The sequence below is a fragment of the Erythranthe guttata genome, chromosome 8, assembly GCF_056151865.1.
Source record: "Erythranthe guttata isolate IM_541 chromosome 8, IM_541, whole genome shotgun sequence".
Lineage (NCBI taxonomy): Eukaryota > Viridiplantae > Streptophyta > Magnoliopsida > Lamiales > Phrymaceae > Erythranthe > Erythranthe guttata.
The window spans coordinates 8,823,335-8,839,880 of NC_142540.1; the positions used below are offsets into that span (position 1 = coordinate 8,823,335).

The 16,546-nt window shown below is 39.1% G+C and overlaps 2 protein-coding genes across 2 annotated transcripts; both read left to right on the top strand.

The window, feature by feature from the left end:
• The first annotated feature begins 3,995 nt into the window (after positions 1–3,995).
• LOC148768464 (uncharacterized) lies at positions 3,996–5,177 on the top strand. Its single transcript, XM_088821222.1, has 3 exons — positions 3,996–4,781; positions 4,858–5,001; positions 5,070–5,177. The coding sequence occupies exons 1-3, from the start codon at positions 4,188–4,190 to the stop codon at positions 5,175–5,177; spliced, it is 846 nt and encodes a 281-aa protein (XP_088677348.1). The 5' UTR covers positions 3,996–4,187.
• On the top strand, positions 5,002–7,773 carry LOC148768465 (uncharacterized). The gene is made up of 6 exons (XM_088821892.1): positions 5,002–5,224; positions 5,343–5,825; positions 5,900–6,003; positions 6,363–6,537; positions 6,610–6,876; positions 6,956–7,773. Exons 2-6 carry the CDS (start codon positions 5,415–5,417, stop codon positions 7,019–7,021), a joined length of 1,023 nt encoding a protein of 340 aa, XP_088678018.1. The 5' UTR covers positions 5,002–5,224; positions 5,343–5,414; the 3' UTR covers positions 7,022–7,773.
• The last annotated feature ends 8,773 nt before the right edge of the window (positions 7,774–16,546 follow it).

Genomic DNA, 16,546 nt, shown 5'->3' on the forward strand with positions numbered 1-16,546 from the left:
TTCTTCGTCAAGTTTTGATGAGATTTGGTTTCCATGACTCTGTTGTCGAACTTATAATGCTTTGTGTATCTACTGTTACTTACTCTTTTCTTGTGAATGGTTCGCAATGTGGATTTATCCGTCCGTCCCGCGGCCTCCGTCAAGGAGACCCACTGTCGCCATATTTATTCATTATGTGTGCAGAGATTCTGGTGACGATGATTGAGCACGAGAATAATAGGGGGGGCTTGGAAGGGATTAAAATTGCTCCGGGGGCTCCAGTGATATCTAACCTTTGTTTTGCGGACGATACGCTCATCTTCTGTCACGCGAAAGTGAATGCAGCAACTAGGCTGAAATATGTGCTGGAAAGGTATGCTAGAATATCAGGTCAGATTATTAATGTGGATAAATCCTCTATGAATTTCAGCCGAGGAACTTCGGAGGATTTGAAGCATTCCATTCAGCATATCCTTGGCTTTAAAATTGTCGAGGCTCATGACAAGTACTTAGGAATGCCGGCAATGGTTGGTCGTTCAAAAAAGGAAATTTTTAGTTTCCTTCGGGATAGGGTATGGACTAGAATCAAAGGTTGGGGTGAAAAACATTTGTCAATAGCGGGAAAAGAGGTTCTTATTAAAGCCGTTCTCCAATCCATTCCGACATATTTAATGGGTTGCTTTGTTTTGCCCAGTACGCTGATTAGAGATATTGAAATGGCAATCAGGCGATTCTGGTGGGGTGATGGTAGTACTAATAACAAGATGAACTGGATCTCATGGAGTCGACTATGTGCCCCGAAAAACGCTGGAGGAATGGGATTTAGAGATCTAAAGAGTTTCAACTTGGCACTTCTAGCTAAACAAGGATGGCGTCTCCTTATGTGCCCCGACTCTTTAGCGGCGAGACTTCTTAAAGCTCGTTATTATCCAACAACGGAATTTCTGAAAGCAGACCTAGGGGTGCGACCTTCCTCTATTTGGCGGAGTATACTCCATGCTAGACCTTTTCTGGAAAATGGTTTAAGGAAAAGGATCGGCAACGGTAAGTCTACGGCAATATGGGGAGATGCCTGGCTTCACTCAGATGGGGCCTTCAAAATAATTACAAAGCGCCCCATTCACACATCTTTCCCAGATAAAGTGTCGGACCTTGTAGATTATCGCCGGAAAGTGTGGAATGAAAATATTATAAACAAAGTGTTTTGGCAAGTTGATAAAGAGAGGATTTGGCGAATTCCGATAGGTAACTTTGAAGCGGAAGATCGTTATGTCTGGCACTACTCCCGGAATGGGAATTTTGATGTCAAATCATGTTACCATAATACATTTGCAGCTATTCATCATGTTAATGGTGGGGCTAATGGTTCTGGAAGTGGAGTGGAGAGAAAACAATGGAATCTTATTTGGAATATGAAACTTCCCCCAAAAGTTCGTATTTTTGTGTGGCGGGCGTGTAATGGAATTTTACCAACAGCGCATGAATTATATCGGAGAAGAGTAAGTAATAGTGCTGCATGTATTCGGTGTGGTATTATGAATGAAACAATTATGCATGTGATCAGTGTATGTAAGGGGATGGATAGTATTTGGAGCGCTCCACCTTTTGACAAATCTTGTCTTGATCCAGAGATTTCTAACTACTCGACATGGCTCGAACAGTTAATGGGAAAGTGTTCTAGTGACGAAGTTGAGCTTGCGGTAATCTTGAGTTGGAAAGCTTGGCATAACAGAAATCAGGATGTGCATGATTCGACGAGCATGGCCGCCGGAGACATGTTGGCCTGGGGAAAACTCTTTCGCGAGGAATACAATAGGGCAAAGTTTTATGTCCGACAAGATACGACGAGACCTTTTCCAGATTCATGTCGTCCTCCAAACGCTGGCACTATAAAGGTGAATTTTGACGCTGCATTTCCAGTCGGCAAAAATCTCTACAATGTCGCTATAGTAGCAAGGGATTCAAATGGTGAGTGTGTTTGGTGGAGTCGACGACAATTCCTTGGACGTCCAAGACCAGTTGAGGGCGAAGCTAGGGCAGCTTTACATGCGATTATGACGGCCAAAGAGAAGGCATGGCCATCGGTAATTTTCGAAGGAGACTGCCTTGAAGTGATCAGTGCACTTAAGTGTGATGAAGAGAGTTTCTCGACGTACGGCGCTTTGATTCAGGAATGTCGTAGTGTCCTTAATTGCTTTGATAATCATTCGTTCTCTTTTGTGAAACGAAATGGGAATAAAATAGCCCATTGTCTAGCAACATCTGTTGCATCTGTAATCGGTAGGGAAGGGGATAGTCTCCCAACTCTTTTGGCCCAAGATGCCTAATTATAATTCTACATTTTATCAAAAAAAAAAAAAAAAAAGATTAAGTGAAATTAGTGATAAACTGCTTATCATGATTATATGTTTTGAATCAATTGTTGTTAATTAATTTTGAATTAAATTATATGATCGTTAGATCGATTGAATTAAGGTATGCAATTAATTGTTTATGTGCGTATACTCTTATCACGAATTATTAAATTCCATGATTTGTTTTCCGCTGCGTATACGTGGTATTAGATCCATAGTTAACGATTAATTACTTCCGTGTTTAAACGCTTAAAAACATGTTTTTGATTTGTTTCATTAACTTTTTGTGTTGTTTAATTGGTGTTTTAATTTTAATAAAATATTAATGAATATTTTCAGAAATTATAAAATCGGATTTTATCCGTTTGGAAAAACGAGGCTCGAAAAGATGTTTTTGGAATTTTTAAAAATTATTTTTCTTGTTCATTGCATTGTTCGGACTAGATAGGTTCAGTATGACTGGTCTGATCCGCTGAAATAAACTAATATTTTTATTTGAATTTGAAATTAATACTTAAATAAAGGGGAAACTACAGATAAATCCCTAATCCAAAACTTGAAACACAGATCAGTCCCTAGGTAGTTTCCCCTAGTATTTAAGTCCCTACTCACGCGCCTAACATGCAGATCAGTCCCTAATAAAATGTGCAAATACTAAAATACCCTTTACTTTATACTAATTTTACATAACTTCTTTTCAACTTCCAACGCGCCGTTTGTATTACACGCTCTTTGCCCGTTACATTTCAAAAATCAAACAACAAAAAAGAAGCTAAAAAGGCGCAGAAAAAACCACCGTTCAGTTATACCCATTTTCAGACCAAGAAGAAACGCAACAGAGAAACGAAGAAGAAACGAAGAAGAAACGCAACAGAGAAACAACAAAGAAGGAAGAAATTACGAAGCACGAAGAATCAACAAACCGCAGAAAAATAGTATAAACAAACCCATTTATAAACAATGGTGAAGCAGGGTAAACAACAAGGTTTGATTTTTTATTTTTTTTTCATTTTCTTGGAAACAGACCCATTTGGGTGTTGCTTAAGCAGGGCAAAAAGGTTTATTTGTTATAGAATTGCATGATTTTGAACATATCCACTCATGGGTATTATGCCTCGACTTTATTCGGTGTTTCCCCTAATCATTAAATCGGTTCCAATATTTGTTGTTCTGTTGTTTGGGTTTGCAAAGATCATTTATTTGTTGTCGAATTTCATGATTTTGTAACAGTTTTCTCATGGGTATTATTCTTCGGTGACATTAGCATGTCCCCAAAGCATTTTGAGTCCTAACAAGGGTTTCATATAGGATATGGGAAAGAGGCTTATTGTATTTTTCGTACTGGTTCTATAGTATGTGTCATGCGCAGTAATGGTATTAATAGTGCATTTAGATGGTATAATCTTTGATGGTTCTGTAGTATGTGTCATATGCCACAATAGTATTACTAGTGACTTTGAATGGTATTACTTGTGACTTCGGATGGTATTGACATGTGGTACTAGAAGTATAATGTTGATGGTCCTGTAGTATAAGTCATATGCCATAATAGTATTACTAGTGCCTTTGAATGGTATTACGTGTGACTTCGGATGGTATTGACATTCGGTACTAGAAGTATAATTGTTGATGGTCCTGTAGTATAAGTCATATGCCATAATAGTATTACTAGTGCCTTTGAATGGTATTACTAGTGACTTCGGATGGTATTGACATGTGGAACTTTATAGTACGTTGTATTTGTTATAATTGTATTTGTTTTATGTGTATGTAATTGCAGGAATTGTTGTAAAAGAACAAGGCAGCAAGCTATCAATAGGCTGCAGGTGCTCACCGTGGGCCTTTCAAACAACTATGGAAGGTGTGAAAAAAGTGATGAAGAAACAACATCATGAAGTACTGAAGAAAAATCCCTTCTATCACTACATGGACATGCCTAAAATAAACCACAGCTTCCATAGGGTTGTGTCTCTCATGCAAGCGTACAATCCAGAAGATCGGGCCTTCTGGTTTGGGGGAAATACTATACGCTTGGAATTCACTCCGCAGCAATTATCTATCGTATTAGGGCTGCAGTACGAAGGCGTACCGGTGGATGTGAATATGGATGGTAGAGACACTGATTTCATCACACGTATTTTTGATGGTAAGTTATCTTTAGTGACGAGGCCATATATTGGTTATAAACTGGAGGCCTATGCAGTTATGACCGATCAACAATCTGTTGAAGATTTCAGCAGATTGTACACTATTTATCTGTTTAATACTATTCTACTGCCAAAGGGGAACAAAACGTTAGAAAGGTGGGTTTATCCGCATGTAGAAGATTTGGAGGTTTTAGGGTCTTTTGCATGGGGAAAGTTGGTGTATGATATTCTTGTTGAGAATATGGAGGGGTATCTGAAGGGGGGGTTGAAGTATTTTGATGGATGCACTATCGGCTTATTGGTAAGTGATATCTAATAGTGAATATATATTATGTTATATTGAATATACCAATTAATATTGATTCCAAAATACGCAGGCATGGGTGCATGAAAGGATCACGTTACTAGGGGTTAGCACCAGTGTTTACAAATTTCCCCGGTTCTTCCGGAGGCAAGACAGCAAAATCCCGATCGATGAAGAAGCAGCTAGGTTGCTTTTTGATCTGATAAAACAAGTGCAGGTAACACTTTGAGTTACAAAATATATAATGTATTAGGTATTTGCTAACAAATTTTTTACGTTTATTAGGTTATACCATTTTCTGTGTACCCGAAAGAGAAAGCGTTGCTTTCTCCGGTTTTGGAAGTAATTCTGGTCCAGTTGTTGGAATTAGTGCTGACAGATTTGTGGAAATAAGTTCTGAGAGTAGTGAAGATGAGATTGGAGACGTGGAAGCAACACCTGTAAGTCATTAATACAATAAACCCTAAAATTCATACTTCCATTCCCATTGGAACATACTATATGTCAACTAATATAATACTATGGTATAACATGTTTCGTACTATTGTTTTTTTTTAGTTGCAGCAGAAGAAGAATAACTTAAAAAGGAAGAGGGGGAATGTAACAGAAGAAAAAAATAAAGAAAAAAAAATGCAGAGTAAGAGAAAGAAAGAAAAGGAGATAGAGAAAGAGAAGGAGATAGAGATAGAGAAAGAGCAGGAGAAAGAGAAGGAGAAAGAGAAAGAGACAGAGAGAGTGAATGAGAGAGAGAATGAGAGAGAGACAGAAAAAGAGAGAGAGACGGAGACAGAGAAAGAGATAGAGATAGAGGCAGAGATAGAGATAGAGGAAAGGGAAAAGGAAGGAGAAAATGAAGGAGGAAAGGGGATGGAAGGTGAAGAAGAACGAAATGAAGAAAGAGAGAGAAATCAAGGAGACGAAAGTCAAAGTCAAAGGCCAAAGTCAAAGGCCAAAGTTCCACGCGTGCGAGGACGAGGACGAGGACGTGGCCGTAAACAAGTTCCTGTGTCCAAGGTTTCGGTTTCAGTCCCTGGGACCAAGGTATTTTTATCTAATATTAGTATTACATTATTATTATTTTTTGTCATAATTGGTGTGATTTATTCGTTATATAGAATGCCGATTATTACCGGGGAAGAAAGGACTACGTACGTCGTGACCAAATATCCGAAGAAGATAGGATATTGTTGGATCAGTTCTTGGAAAATGTTGATTTAGGGTAAGAGCACAACCACCTTGATAGTACATGTTAATGTCTTTAATGGTATATGTCAAATGAATGCATAGTACATGTTGACTGCATGTTATAGTATGTAGTAACTTTGTACATAGTATAAGTTTACTTATCCAATGGTACATGTTGACTGCATGTTATAGTATGTAGTAACTTTGTACATAGTATAAGTTTACTTATCCAATAGTACATGTTTACTGCATGTTATAGTATGTAGTAACTTTGTACATAGTATAAGTCTACTTATCCAATAGTATAAGTTCACTGCATGTTATAGTATGTAGTAACTTTGTACATAGTACAAGTTTACTTATCCAATAGTACGTGGTTATGTCTTACTGTAGTGAAACTATTGTGGAGAGAGGCCCACATTGTCTGACGGGAAGGCATATGTGCGAACTTTTATTTGATGACATGCTGAGTGCAGAACACGTAGATTTGTACTTGAATCTATTATGTTCCGAATCTATCATGAACCAGCATGGACATGAGATTGATTACCTTGACTCCCCTGCCCAGGTATATAGTGGTTTAACAAATATGTTGCATACATTACAATGTTTATCTAATATTCTCTATTATGTTTCGTAGCAAGAGTTACTGTCGCGACCTCGGGTGGACGTAGAACGAATGAGCGATGCCAAGTTTGATAGTCTTCTCAATGATTTTACTATTTTTGGAACGATGGCTTTTGACAAGCTAAACACAGCAAATATCTTCAGTAAAAAGTTTGTCATGATACCTCTCAATTCCAGTGAACACTGGTTCCTGCTTGTTCTGAACCCAATAGATAAATGTATTTACCATTGGAACTCCATAGACTATTCTCCGAATTTCCCAGGAATTGCGAATTATGTCGTAAGCCCATATTCTTGTAATTAGTTATTCTTTATTCTTGCGAATTGTTGTAGACTAATATAATATTTTATTTTCGTAGGCCTCGTTTTACAGCAAGGTGATTGAAAGAAGGTCTGGGTTGGAGATAGAATCGGAAGCTAAATGAGTTCATGGATGCAGGCAGCAGGATGGGAACCTTGATTGCGGCTTGTTTGTCTGCATGTGGGCATATTGTCATGCTGTAGACAGTGAAGATATTTGGTTTAAGGCAAAAACTTGCGATATCAAAACACTTCGCCCAAAACTAGCAGCTATCTTTCTGAGGCATCAGGGAGTAGAAGTGGAAGCTAAATATGAAATAGATCTGGCGTTATTGTGAAAAAACTGGGAGTGGAAGTGGTTTGGGGTTTTTGTGTTTTTTTGTAATTAATTAATGAACAGGTGAATGTGTTTTTACGCCATAAACAATCTGTCCTTTTGTTGTAGAGCTAATAATACTATTGATTAGCTCTACTCGTACTTTTTCATTGTATACATTGTACTATAAGTTTCGATGAAATGTACTTGCCTTTTGAACACATGGTACTATAAGTACGGGAGATGCATAAATTATGTTTTAGATGATTATTTTAAGATAGGTGAGCATTATTGTTGCGTTTGGAATACAAGATCCCATAAATATGTTGAATTTCATATACTATACAATATATTCATACAAGTCTACAATGCTCAAGTGTAAAACTAATACTTTCCTCAATTCTTACCATAGTCGATGTTGATCTACTCCCACATTGTCTCCATTCATTCTTAATAGTCTAAAACTGAAGAGTTGTGTCTTAAAATGCGATCATATGGATGCATTGGCCCGACAATAATATATAGAGTGTAAAAATACTATATGAATGGCAAACATATACTTTATCAGTGAACAAATCGTACTATAGTCACGAGTCACTTGTACTTTACCAACTTATACATTATACTTAATTGGTGAACAAAGCGTACTATATTTTTTGATGAATTGAATTGTACCAATTTCATCGACGTTTTAATGATCAATAAGTACGGGAGATGCATAAATTATGTTTTAAATGATTATTTTAAGGTAGGTAGCATTAGTGCTGCGTTTGGAATACAAGATCCCATAAATATGTTGAATTTCATACATGATACTCATATACTATACAATATATTCATACAAGTCTACATTGCTCAAGTGTAAAACTAATACTTTCCTCAATTTTTACCATAGTCGATGTTGATCTACTCCCACATTGTCTCCATTCATTCTTAATAGTCTAAAACTGAAGAGTTGTGTCTTAAAATGCGATCATATGGATGCATTGGCCCGACAATAATATATAGAGTGTAAAAATACTATATGAATGGCAAACATATACTTTATCAGTGAACACATGGTACTATACTCACGACTCACTTGTACTTTACCAGCTTATACATTGTACTTATTTGGTGAACAAAGCGTACTATAAATGCTGAAGAATCCAAACTTTACCAGCTTATACATTGTACTCTTATGTTCACTAATTAAACAACAGTACATAGGTTTTACATAGCATGTAGACTGCAAATATTACTAGATTCAACACTAACAAACAATGAACTACTCCACCTTCAGAATTGCAATTCTTCACTTCACTTTCTTGATGGACTTGGTTCATCGACGCACTTGTAGCTTCATTTTCTTCACGATTTGAGTTGGAAAAAGTTTGCCCAACTTCAAATGGTTCACACCAATGGGAGTAGCCATGGTGTGGGCAACAGTAAAATAACCTTCCGGGATTCGAAATAGTTTCTGAAACCATGATTATTGTTTTCTTCCTGTTAGAGTAGGTGACCAACAAGCCAACTTTTGGCTGTGGTCTTTCGTATTTATTATGGTAATAAACGAACCTTTATTCGTATTAATGATAAAACACCTTGGCATTCTATATCTTTGTCCCTTTGTCACAAGCATAGATATAGTCCTTACAGTTATTACAAGTACTAGTAATTGATCGTTAGGATCGTGAGATATTTACTTAAGTATTATAATTGTTAAACGTGTTCCTAGTCGAAGGGTTACGCCACCAATGAGGATATCGGCCTTTCCCATTAGAAGACTAGCACTTAGTGTATGTGTACTGCATCTCATCAGTAAACGGTATTGTGATATCGGCATGCATAAGTGGGTGCTCGTAAGTTGACGAGTTCACTGAACTCCCTCACCCTAGAAATCTCTAAGTGGTTCCCAATAATCGAGTAGAGATATCTATGGTATAGTTGTACACCATTAGTCCTTATGACCTAGACATCACCGTGACTTCACTAGAGGACCAGCTGTATCGTGACCTGTCTCTGAGTTCCACCGAGGACCATCCCAAGGGCCAGTGTTCGTGCAGTCCGAAATCTAGTGGGAGGTCTGTGCATTGTAGTCGGGGATTCGATCGCTAGAATAGTCTTGGATGTCCTGTGTGTTCTGAAAGTTTGTAATCATTCTAAGTCTCTGGCCAGAGCTGACTAAGTGATGATTAGAGAATTCGATTCTCTAAGTCATGCACGTGACGATTACAACACTTGGAACGATCGCACCGTCATCGAACACATAAAGAGGTCTCGATGAACCAATGCCTCTAGTTCGATCGGGACATATGTATCGAAGGGACCGTACTGTACGTTAACTATATCTGAAGGTTCTTGCAGGCACTTCATTTGTATCTAGGGAATCATGACGCGTAGTTGCTAGACGCCAATCTTGATTCGTTGGGTGATTAAGGTGAAACGAGTTTCATCTTAATCGTAACTCTAAGGGGACGAGTTTTGACCACAAAGGGTTGTGGGCCCACGGCTAGCTTACACCTGAACCATCGAGGGTCACACTGCTCGTGTACATGAGATCTTTGAATAAACGGTCAGAGATAAAAAAGTTTATCTTTGCATGATTGGAAGTCAATATGATTGGATCCAACATTCGTAATTTGGAATTATGAATGAGAATAAGAAAAGGAAAAGAATAGGCGAACGTGTTAGTGAACTTTCTAAATCGGGAAGTTTCCAAATTTAGAAAGTGCACTGAACTAGGGTTTCCACTTTTGGAAAGTTGAAAAATGAGAGTTGACACTCGTAATGACGAGGATATTATAATGATTCCGAAAATGTAATTGTTGCAATTTTCCGATCATTGAATTGAGAGAGACGAGCGAGTAAAGGAACTAACGAGCTTAAGCTGTTGGGCCCGGTCCAACTTAAGCCCGTTAGGGTTTTATGCAAGACATATAAATACTTGATTTATAGGTCTTGCACAAACACAACAAAGAGAACACACGTTCATAACCCTAGCCGCTTCCTCTCTCGATCAGCCACCCTCTCCCACGGCCACCACCACCGCGCCGTCGCCGGAAATTCGCCGGAATCGGCCACCCGTTGGCCGATCTCTTTCGGTATTCCTTTCCTTCTTTCTTTTCTTCCGTTATTCTGACTATTACGTGTCTAGTGCCACGTGTTTAGTAGATCGAAGTATACGAGGTGAAATCCAAGAGGAGGAAGATCGAAGAATCGAAGATGCGAGAAGGCAATTCTGAAAACTGCTCTCGGATTTTCTGCGCTGTCCAGCGGGAAAATTCGCCATAAATCAACCGGTGATCGGATGGACGTGAAATTTTGACAGAAGCTTCACGACTCATAAATCTACATTCGTCCAGAAGGAATTGTCCATCCAGTAAATAAGCATGGAGATATTGAAGCCGGAGCAAGGCTGTAATTTCAGATCAGCAAACAGGTTGGATCAATAAGAGTGGGAAGAGCAGCTGGCCATCTTCTCGAGTCTTCGTTCGATTGATGCTTCAAGGACAGCACGTGCATCACATGCACCGCCGTAGCTCGGATCATTGCCGTTGCTGCCCCGGATTGCACGGATTGGTTTCCGTGGCAATCTAAATTTGCTTAGTGCGCCTACCTCACGCTCCAAGAGGTAATGTTTCGAATCTATTGTCATTCGATTCGGTTACGTTTAAATTAATATATGCATGTTCGTTTTAATAAGAAACTTGTATGATTTTATGTGACTACATGAAATTGATTTTATTATTGCGACCATGATTATTTGATTTAAACGCGAGCATGCTAATTGATTTAATTTCGATTAAGTAATTAAGCATGTTGTTGTCTTAATTTCGCTGGAAGCGCAAAGGTACGCAATTAATTGATTTAATTTATCGGGCATGTGCTTGTGTGCTTTAAAGTCGTTTAAATCGCATAAAATTTTTGTTTTCCGCTGCGTACACGTGCCCGAAACACAACAGTGGTATCAGAGCTCGTTGCGTAATTAATTGCGTTGTATAATATGCTATGATTTTATGCATGTTCGATTTATTGAAGTAGTGATTGTCGTATTATGTAATTGGGAGTTTTCGTAAGTTTAAAATATTTTTGAAATATTGTTTAGAATTTTTTCAGCTTTAAAATTGTTTAAAATTGGAAAATCGGATCTGAAAATGTTTTTAAAACATCGGTTTTTGTTTAATCGGATCGAACCGGTCGAACCGGCCGGTTCGATGGTTGTGTGCGATTTAGTTGACCGAATCCACGTGGATTCGGGTCGGTCAGACCGGTTCCCGGTCCGACTGACCCGGCCCACTGATTTGGGTCAGCTGGACCGGACAGAACCGGACCGCTTCGGTCCGAACCGGTCAGACCGGTTGGGCCGAACCGGTTCACTGAAAATAAAAAAAAAAAAAAAAAAAAAAAATTTATTTCAGATTTCTAAAATTAAACTTAAAACAAATTGATTTTAATTTTTGGAAAATTATTTTCAATTAATCCCAATTAGATAATTGGATCGACAATCATCTATTTTAGTAAATAGGTGTTAGATTAATTAATTGATTTAAATTGTTAAATTGATTTCAATTAATAGAACACATATATAATATTGATTATAGTTCAACTTAATTAGTAGTACCTCAACATTATATGAATGATTTATGCTAGTTGAGGTTCTATGATTATTTTGAAAACTCGATAATTAATTAATGTAATTAATTATGAAATTAGGTCGTATGTTCCTCTTAGGACAATATGCGCTTCCATATACCTTTAGAGAACATAGATGTAGGAATCACATAGACCAATCCGAACCTTCTGATGAGATAAAAAACTTTTAATAAAACCCCTCATTCTTAATTTAATTGAGAATCATTTCAAGCTATAAAGAATGACCCAATCTGTTGAGTTATTTCTTTCCTTCTGCAAACGGTTGGATTATGTGTAGCCCTTTGCTGTAGTGCAGTAAGCCGTGTTAGCGGGGAGTGCTATGGTAGAGTAAGCTGTAATTCAATTGACATATTGATGAAGGTAGCCATAGAAAAGGGTTATGTTGAATTAACGTGGTCGGCTAGATTAACTAGGGACTGCATTAGTTTGGCATAATCAAGTTCTATGAGCATCTTTGATTGGTAGGTTAGACTTGACACACGACGATTTTGATATTCGCGAGATTAACTTAGGTCATTATCAAGTGTGAGGAAAATTAATTTAGGGTCATATTGTGGATATGATTGATTGTGATCTACCTTTGGGCAAATATAATCGGGCTAGATTAACTACGGGTTATATTTGTCTATTGGACCTAAAGCCCATTAAGAAAAATCAGTTTTCTCGTTTGTCTACTAGAGGGAAGTGGAACTCGATAAAATTAGTGGGAGAACAATTAAATAACACAAGGCCAAACATTTAATTGTAACAATCATTTAACGCGAATCTCTAATAATCCTCTTCTCTATATGTCTCAGATAATCATGTCTAAGAATCCCATAATGTCAATCCTCGACAATAAACTCAATGGCCCTAATTACCTAGATTGGTTGCGTAGTCTTAAGCTTGTGCTAACTGTTGAGGGGCGTCTCTATGTTTTGAACGAGAGGCTTCCCGCCATTATACCTGCCACAGCGACTGATGCTGAAAAAGGAAACTTATGAAGTTTGAAAGAAAGATGACACTCATGCTAGGTGCTATATGATAGCCGCCATGGAGCCCGCGCTTGCGAGGAAATATGAGTCTCACTTGCATGCTTTCGATATAAAGGCTCATCTCGATAGCATGTATAGTGAGAATATTAGGGCATCGAGGTACGCTGCTACAAAGGAGTTGATCACGGCGAGACTGCGCGAAGGGACTTCGGTCCACGAGCACTGTCTCAAAATGATCACTCTCCTTGAAAAGCTAGTGAATCTTGATGTCACCCTCCCGGCCGAGCTCTCGTTGGATTTGATCCTGTTGTCTCTTCCTAGATCCTATGAAACGTTCGTAGTGAACTTCAACATGAACAAACTAGATCCTCCCTTGGATGAGTTAATGAACATGTTGGTCAGCTTCGAGTCCACCATTAAGAAAGAGAAGTCTGTTCTCATTGCTGCTACTTCTGGAAAGAAGAGTTCTTTCCAAAAGAAGAAAAATGAAAGAGTTCCCTTTCCAAACAGCAAGTTCGAAGTGGGTGAAGGTAGTGGGGGCCCCTAAGGCGAAATTCAGCAAAACGTAAGGAGATAGGTCAAAACCCCGCACAACTTTGGCACGCTAGATTAGGTCATGTCTCTTTAAGAAGGATGAACGATTTTGTCGGTGAAGGATTGTTCTCTTTGGAGGACGTGAAATCACTACAAACTTGTGAATCTTGCCTTAAAGGGAAAATGACCAAGTCACCCTACAAAGGGAAAATGGAACGAGCCGAGGGTCTTTTGGATTTGATCCATACAGACGTATGTGGTCCACTAAGTGTTAGTGCGAAGGGTGGATATAACTACTTCGCTACCTTTACCGACGATTATTCTAGGTATGGGTATGTGTACTTGATGAAGTACAAATCTGAAACATTTGAAAGGTTCAAAGATTTTAGACACGAAGTAGAAAAGCAACTCGGAAGAAGTATTAAGAAGCTGCGATCCGATCGTGGTGGAGAATACTTGAGCATCGAGTTCATTGACTATCTAAAAGAGAATGGGATACAATCCCAATGGACTCCACCGGGAACTCCTCAACTTAATGGAGTCTCCGAACGTCGGAATCGAACTTTATTAGATATGGTTCGATCAATGATGGGGTTCACAAACTTACCGGCATACTTGTGGGGTCATGCACTTCGTACTGCCGCGTATTTGCTGAATAGAGTTAACACCAAAGCAGTTAAATCCACACCTTATGAACTTTGGCATTCACGGAAACCCAACTACAAACATATTAGGATATGGGGTTGTCCCGCTTATGTGAAGCGATTAGTGGGAGATAAGTTGGATAGTAAATCCGACTTGTGCTATTTTGTGGGGTATCCCGAAGACTCGATGGGATACGAGTTCTACTATGTCAAAGAAGCAAAAACGTTTGTTTCGAGAAATGCCACCTTTTTGGAAAGGGAGTTTCTATCCGATAGAAAGGGCAGCATGATAGAACTTGAAGTAGTTCAAGAACCACAAAGTGAAGTTCAAACGCAAGAACAAGTAATCGAACCAATACAACAAACCACTAATATACCTCCTGAACCTACGGTACGTAGATCCGAAAGAGTTCGGAAAATGCCGGATAGGTTATTCCTCCTCGAAAATGATGAAGATCATGTTGATCTTGGACAAGATCCAAGAACATACAATGAGGCCGTATCGGATGCGGACATGGGACATTGGCTAACTGCCATGAAATCCGAAATGGACTCCATGTACTCCAACAAGGTATGGACCTTGGTAGATCCACCCAAAGGAATTGTTCCTATAGGCTGCAAGTGGATCTATAAGAAGAAAATTGGAGTGGATGGAAAGGTGTCGACCTATAAAGCTAGATTGGTAGCAAAAGGATACACTCAAAGGCAAGGTGTTGACTATGAGGAAACCTTTTCGCCAGTCGCGATGCTGAAGTCCATTAGGATTTTGCTGGCCATAGCTGTGTGGTACGACTGCGAGATATGGAAAATGGATGCGAAGACCGCCTTCCTTAATGGAGATATTGAGGAAGAAATTTACATGGCGCAGCCGGAAGGCTTCATATCTTCTGGAAGTGAGCAAAAGGTTTGCAAGCTCCAGCAATCCATTTATGGATTGAAGCAAGCATCCCGTAGTTGGAACATTAGATTCGACTCAACTATCAAAGAGTTTGATTTTGAGAAGAATCCGGAGGAACCTTGTGTGTACAAGAAGGTTAGTGGGAGGGCAGTGATATTTTTAGTGCTTTACGTTGATGACATTCTACTCATTGGGAATGACGTAGGAATGCTGCAACAAACGAAAGCATGGTTGTCCACACGTTTCTCAATGAAGGATTTGGGAGAAGCATCTTACGTATTGGGAATACGCATCTATAGAGATAGAGCAAGGAAGATGCTTGGCTTATCCCAAAGCCTGTACATAGACACCGTTATGAAACGGTTTAGCATGGAAGAATCCAAGAAGGGATTCTTGCCAATGTCCCATGGGGTTCGTCTCTCTAAATCTATGTGTCCGCAAACACCTAGTGAAATCGAGGAGATGAAAAAGACGCCTTATGCTTCTTCCATAGGAAGCATAATGTATGGCATGCTATGTACGAGACCCGATATTGCGTATGCTGTGAGTGTCACAAGCAGATATCAGTCTAACCCCGGCCCGGCTCACTGGAAAGCCGTGAAAGATATTCTCAAGTACTTGCGAAGAACTAAGGATATATTTTTGGTCTATGGGGGTGCCGAGTTGAAATTAGAGGGTTTTACTGACTCTAGTTTTCAATCGGATGTGGACGACTCAAAGTCGAATTCTGGATTTATATTCACGCTTAATGGTGGTGCCGTGTGTTGGAAGAGTTCCAAGCAAAGCACAACGGCCGATTCCACTACCGAAGCGGAATACATTGCAGCGTCCGAAACTGCAAAAGATGGGACTTGGATAAGGAAGTTCATCCAAGAGTTGGGTGTCGTTCCTTGTGCTAGTGATCCAGTACCGTTGTACTGTGATAACACCGGAGCCTTGGCGCAAGCTAGGGAGCCGAGATCTCATCAGAAGTCGAAGCATATTCTGAGAAAGTATCATGTGATCCGAGAGATCATTGATAGAGGTGAAGTTAAAGTAGAACGAGTCACCTCGAAAGAGAACGTTGCAGACCCCTTTACGAAACCTTTACCGAGATCGGTCCATGAGAAACATCGAGAGTCGATGGGATTGCGATTCATGGGTAGTTGGCTTTAGGTCAAGTGGGAGATTGTTAGAGTAGGTGACCAACAAGCCAACTTTTGGCTGTGGTCTTTCGTATTTATTATGGTAATAAACGAACCTTTATTCGTATTAATGATAAAACACCTTGGCATTCTATATCTTTGTCCCTTTGTCACAAGCATAGATATAGTCCTTACAGTTATTACAAGTACTAGTAATTGATCGTTAGGATCGTGAGATATTTACTTAAGTATTATAACTGTTAAACGTGTTCCTAGTCGAAGGGTTACGCCACCAATGAGGATATCGGCCTTTCCCATTAGAAGACTAGCACTTAGTGTATGTGTACTGCATCTCATCAGTAAACGGTATTGTGATATCGGCATGCATAAGTGGGTGCTCGTAAGTTGACGAGTTCACTGAACTCCCTCACCCTAGAAATCTCTAAGTGGTTCCCAATAATCGAGTAGAGATATCTATGGTATAGTTGTACACCATTAGTCCTTATGACCTAGACATCACCGTGA

Bases quoted from the DNA above. Each gene is read 5' to 3' on its own strand.
- LOC148768464 (XM_088821222.1), top strand. From the start codon at position 4,188: ATGGAAGGTGTGAAAAAAGTGATGAAGAAACAACATCATGAAGTACTG. The intron at 4,782-4,857 runs GTAAGTGATATC...CAAAATACGCAG, and splicing joins GATGCACTATCGGCTTATTG to GCATGGGTGCATGAAAGGAT. The intron at 5,002-5,069 runs GTAACACTTTGA...TACGTTTATTAG, and splicing joins ATCTGATAAAACAAGTGCAG to GTTATACCATTTTCTGTGTA.
- LOC148768465 (XM_088821892.1), top strand. From the start codon at position 5,415: ATGCAGAGTAAGAGAAAGAAAGAAAAGGAGATAGAGAAAGAGAAGGAG. The intron at 6,004-6,362 runs GTAAGAGCACAA...GTCTTACTGTAG, and splicing joins TTGGAAAATGTTGATTTAGG to TGAAACTATTGTGGAGAGAG. The intron at 6,538-6,609 runs GTATATAGTGGT...TATGTTTCGTAG, and splicing joins ACCTTGACTCCCCTGCCCAG to CAAGAGTTACTGTCGCGACC.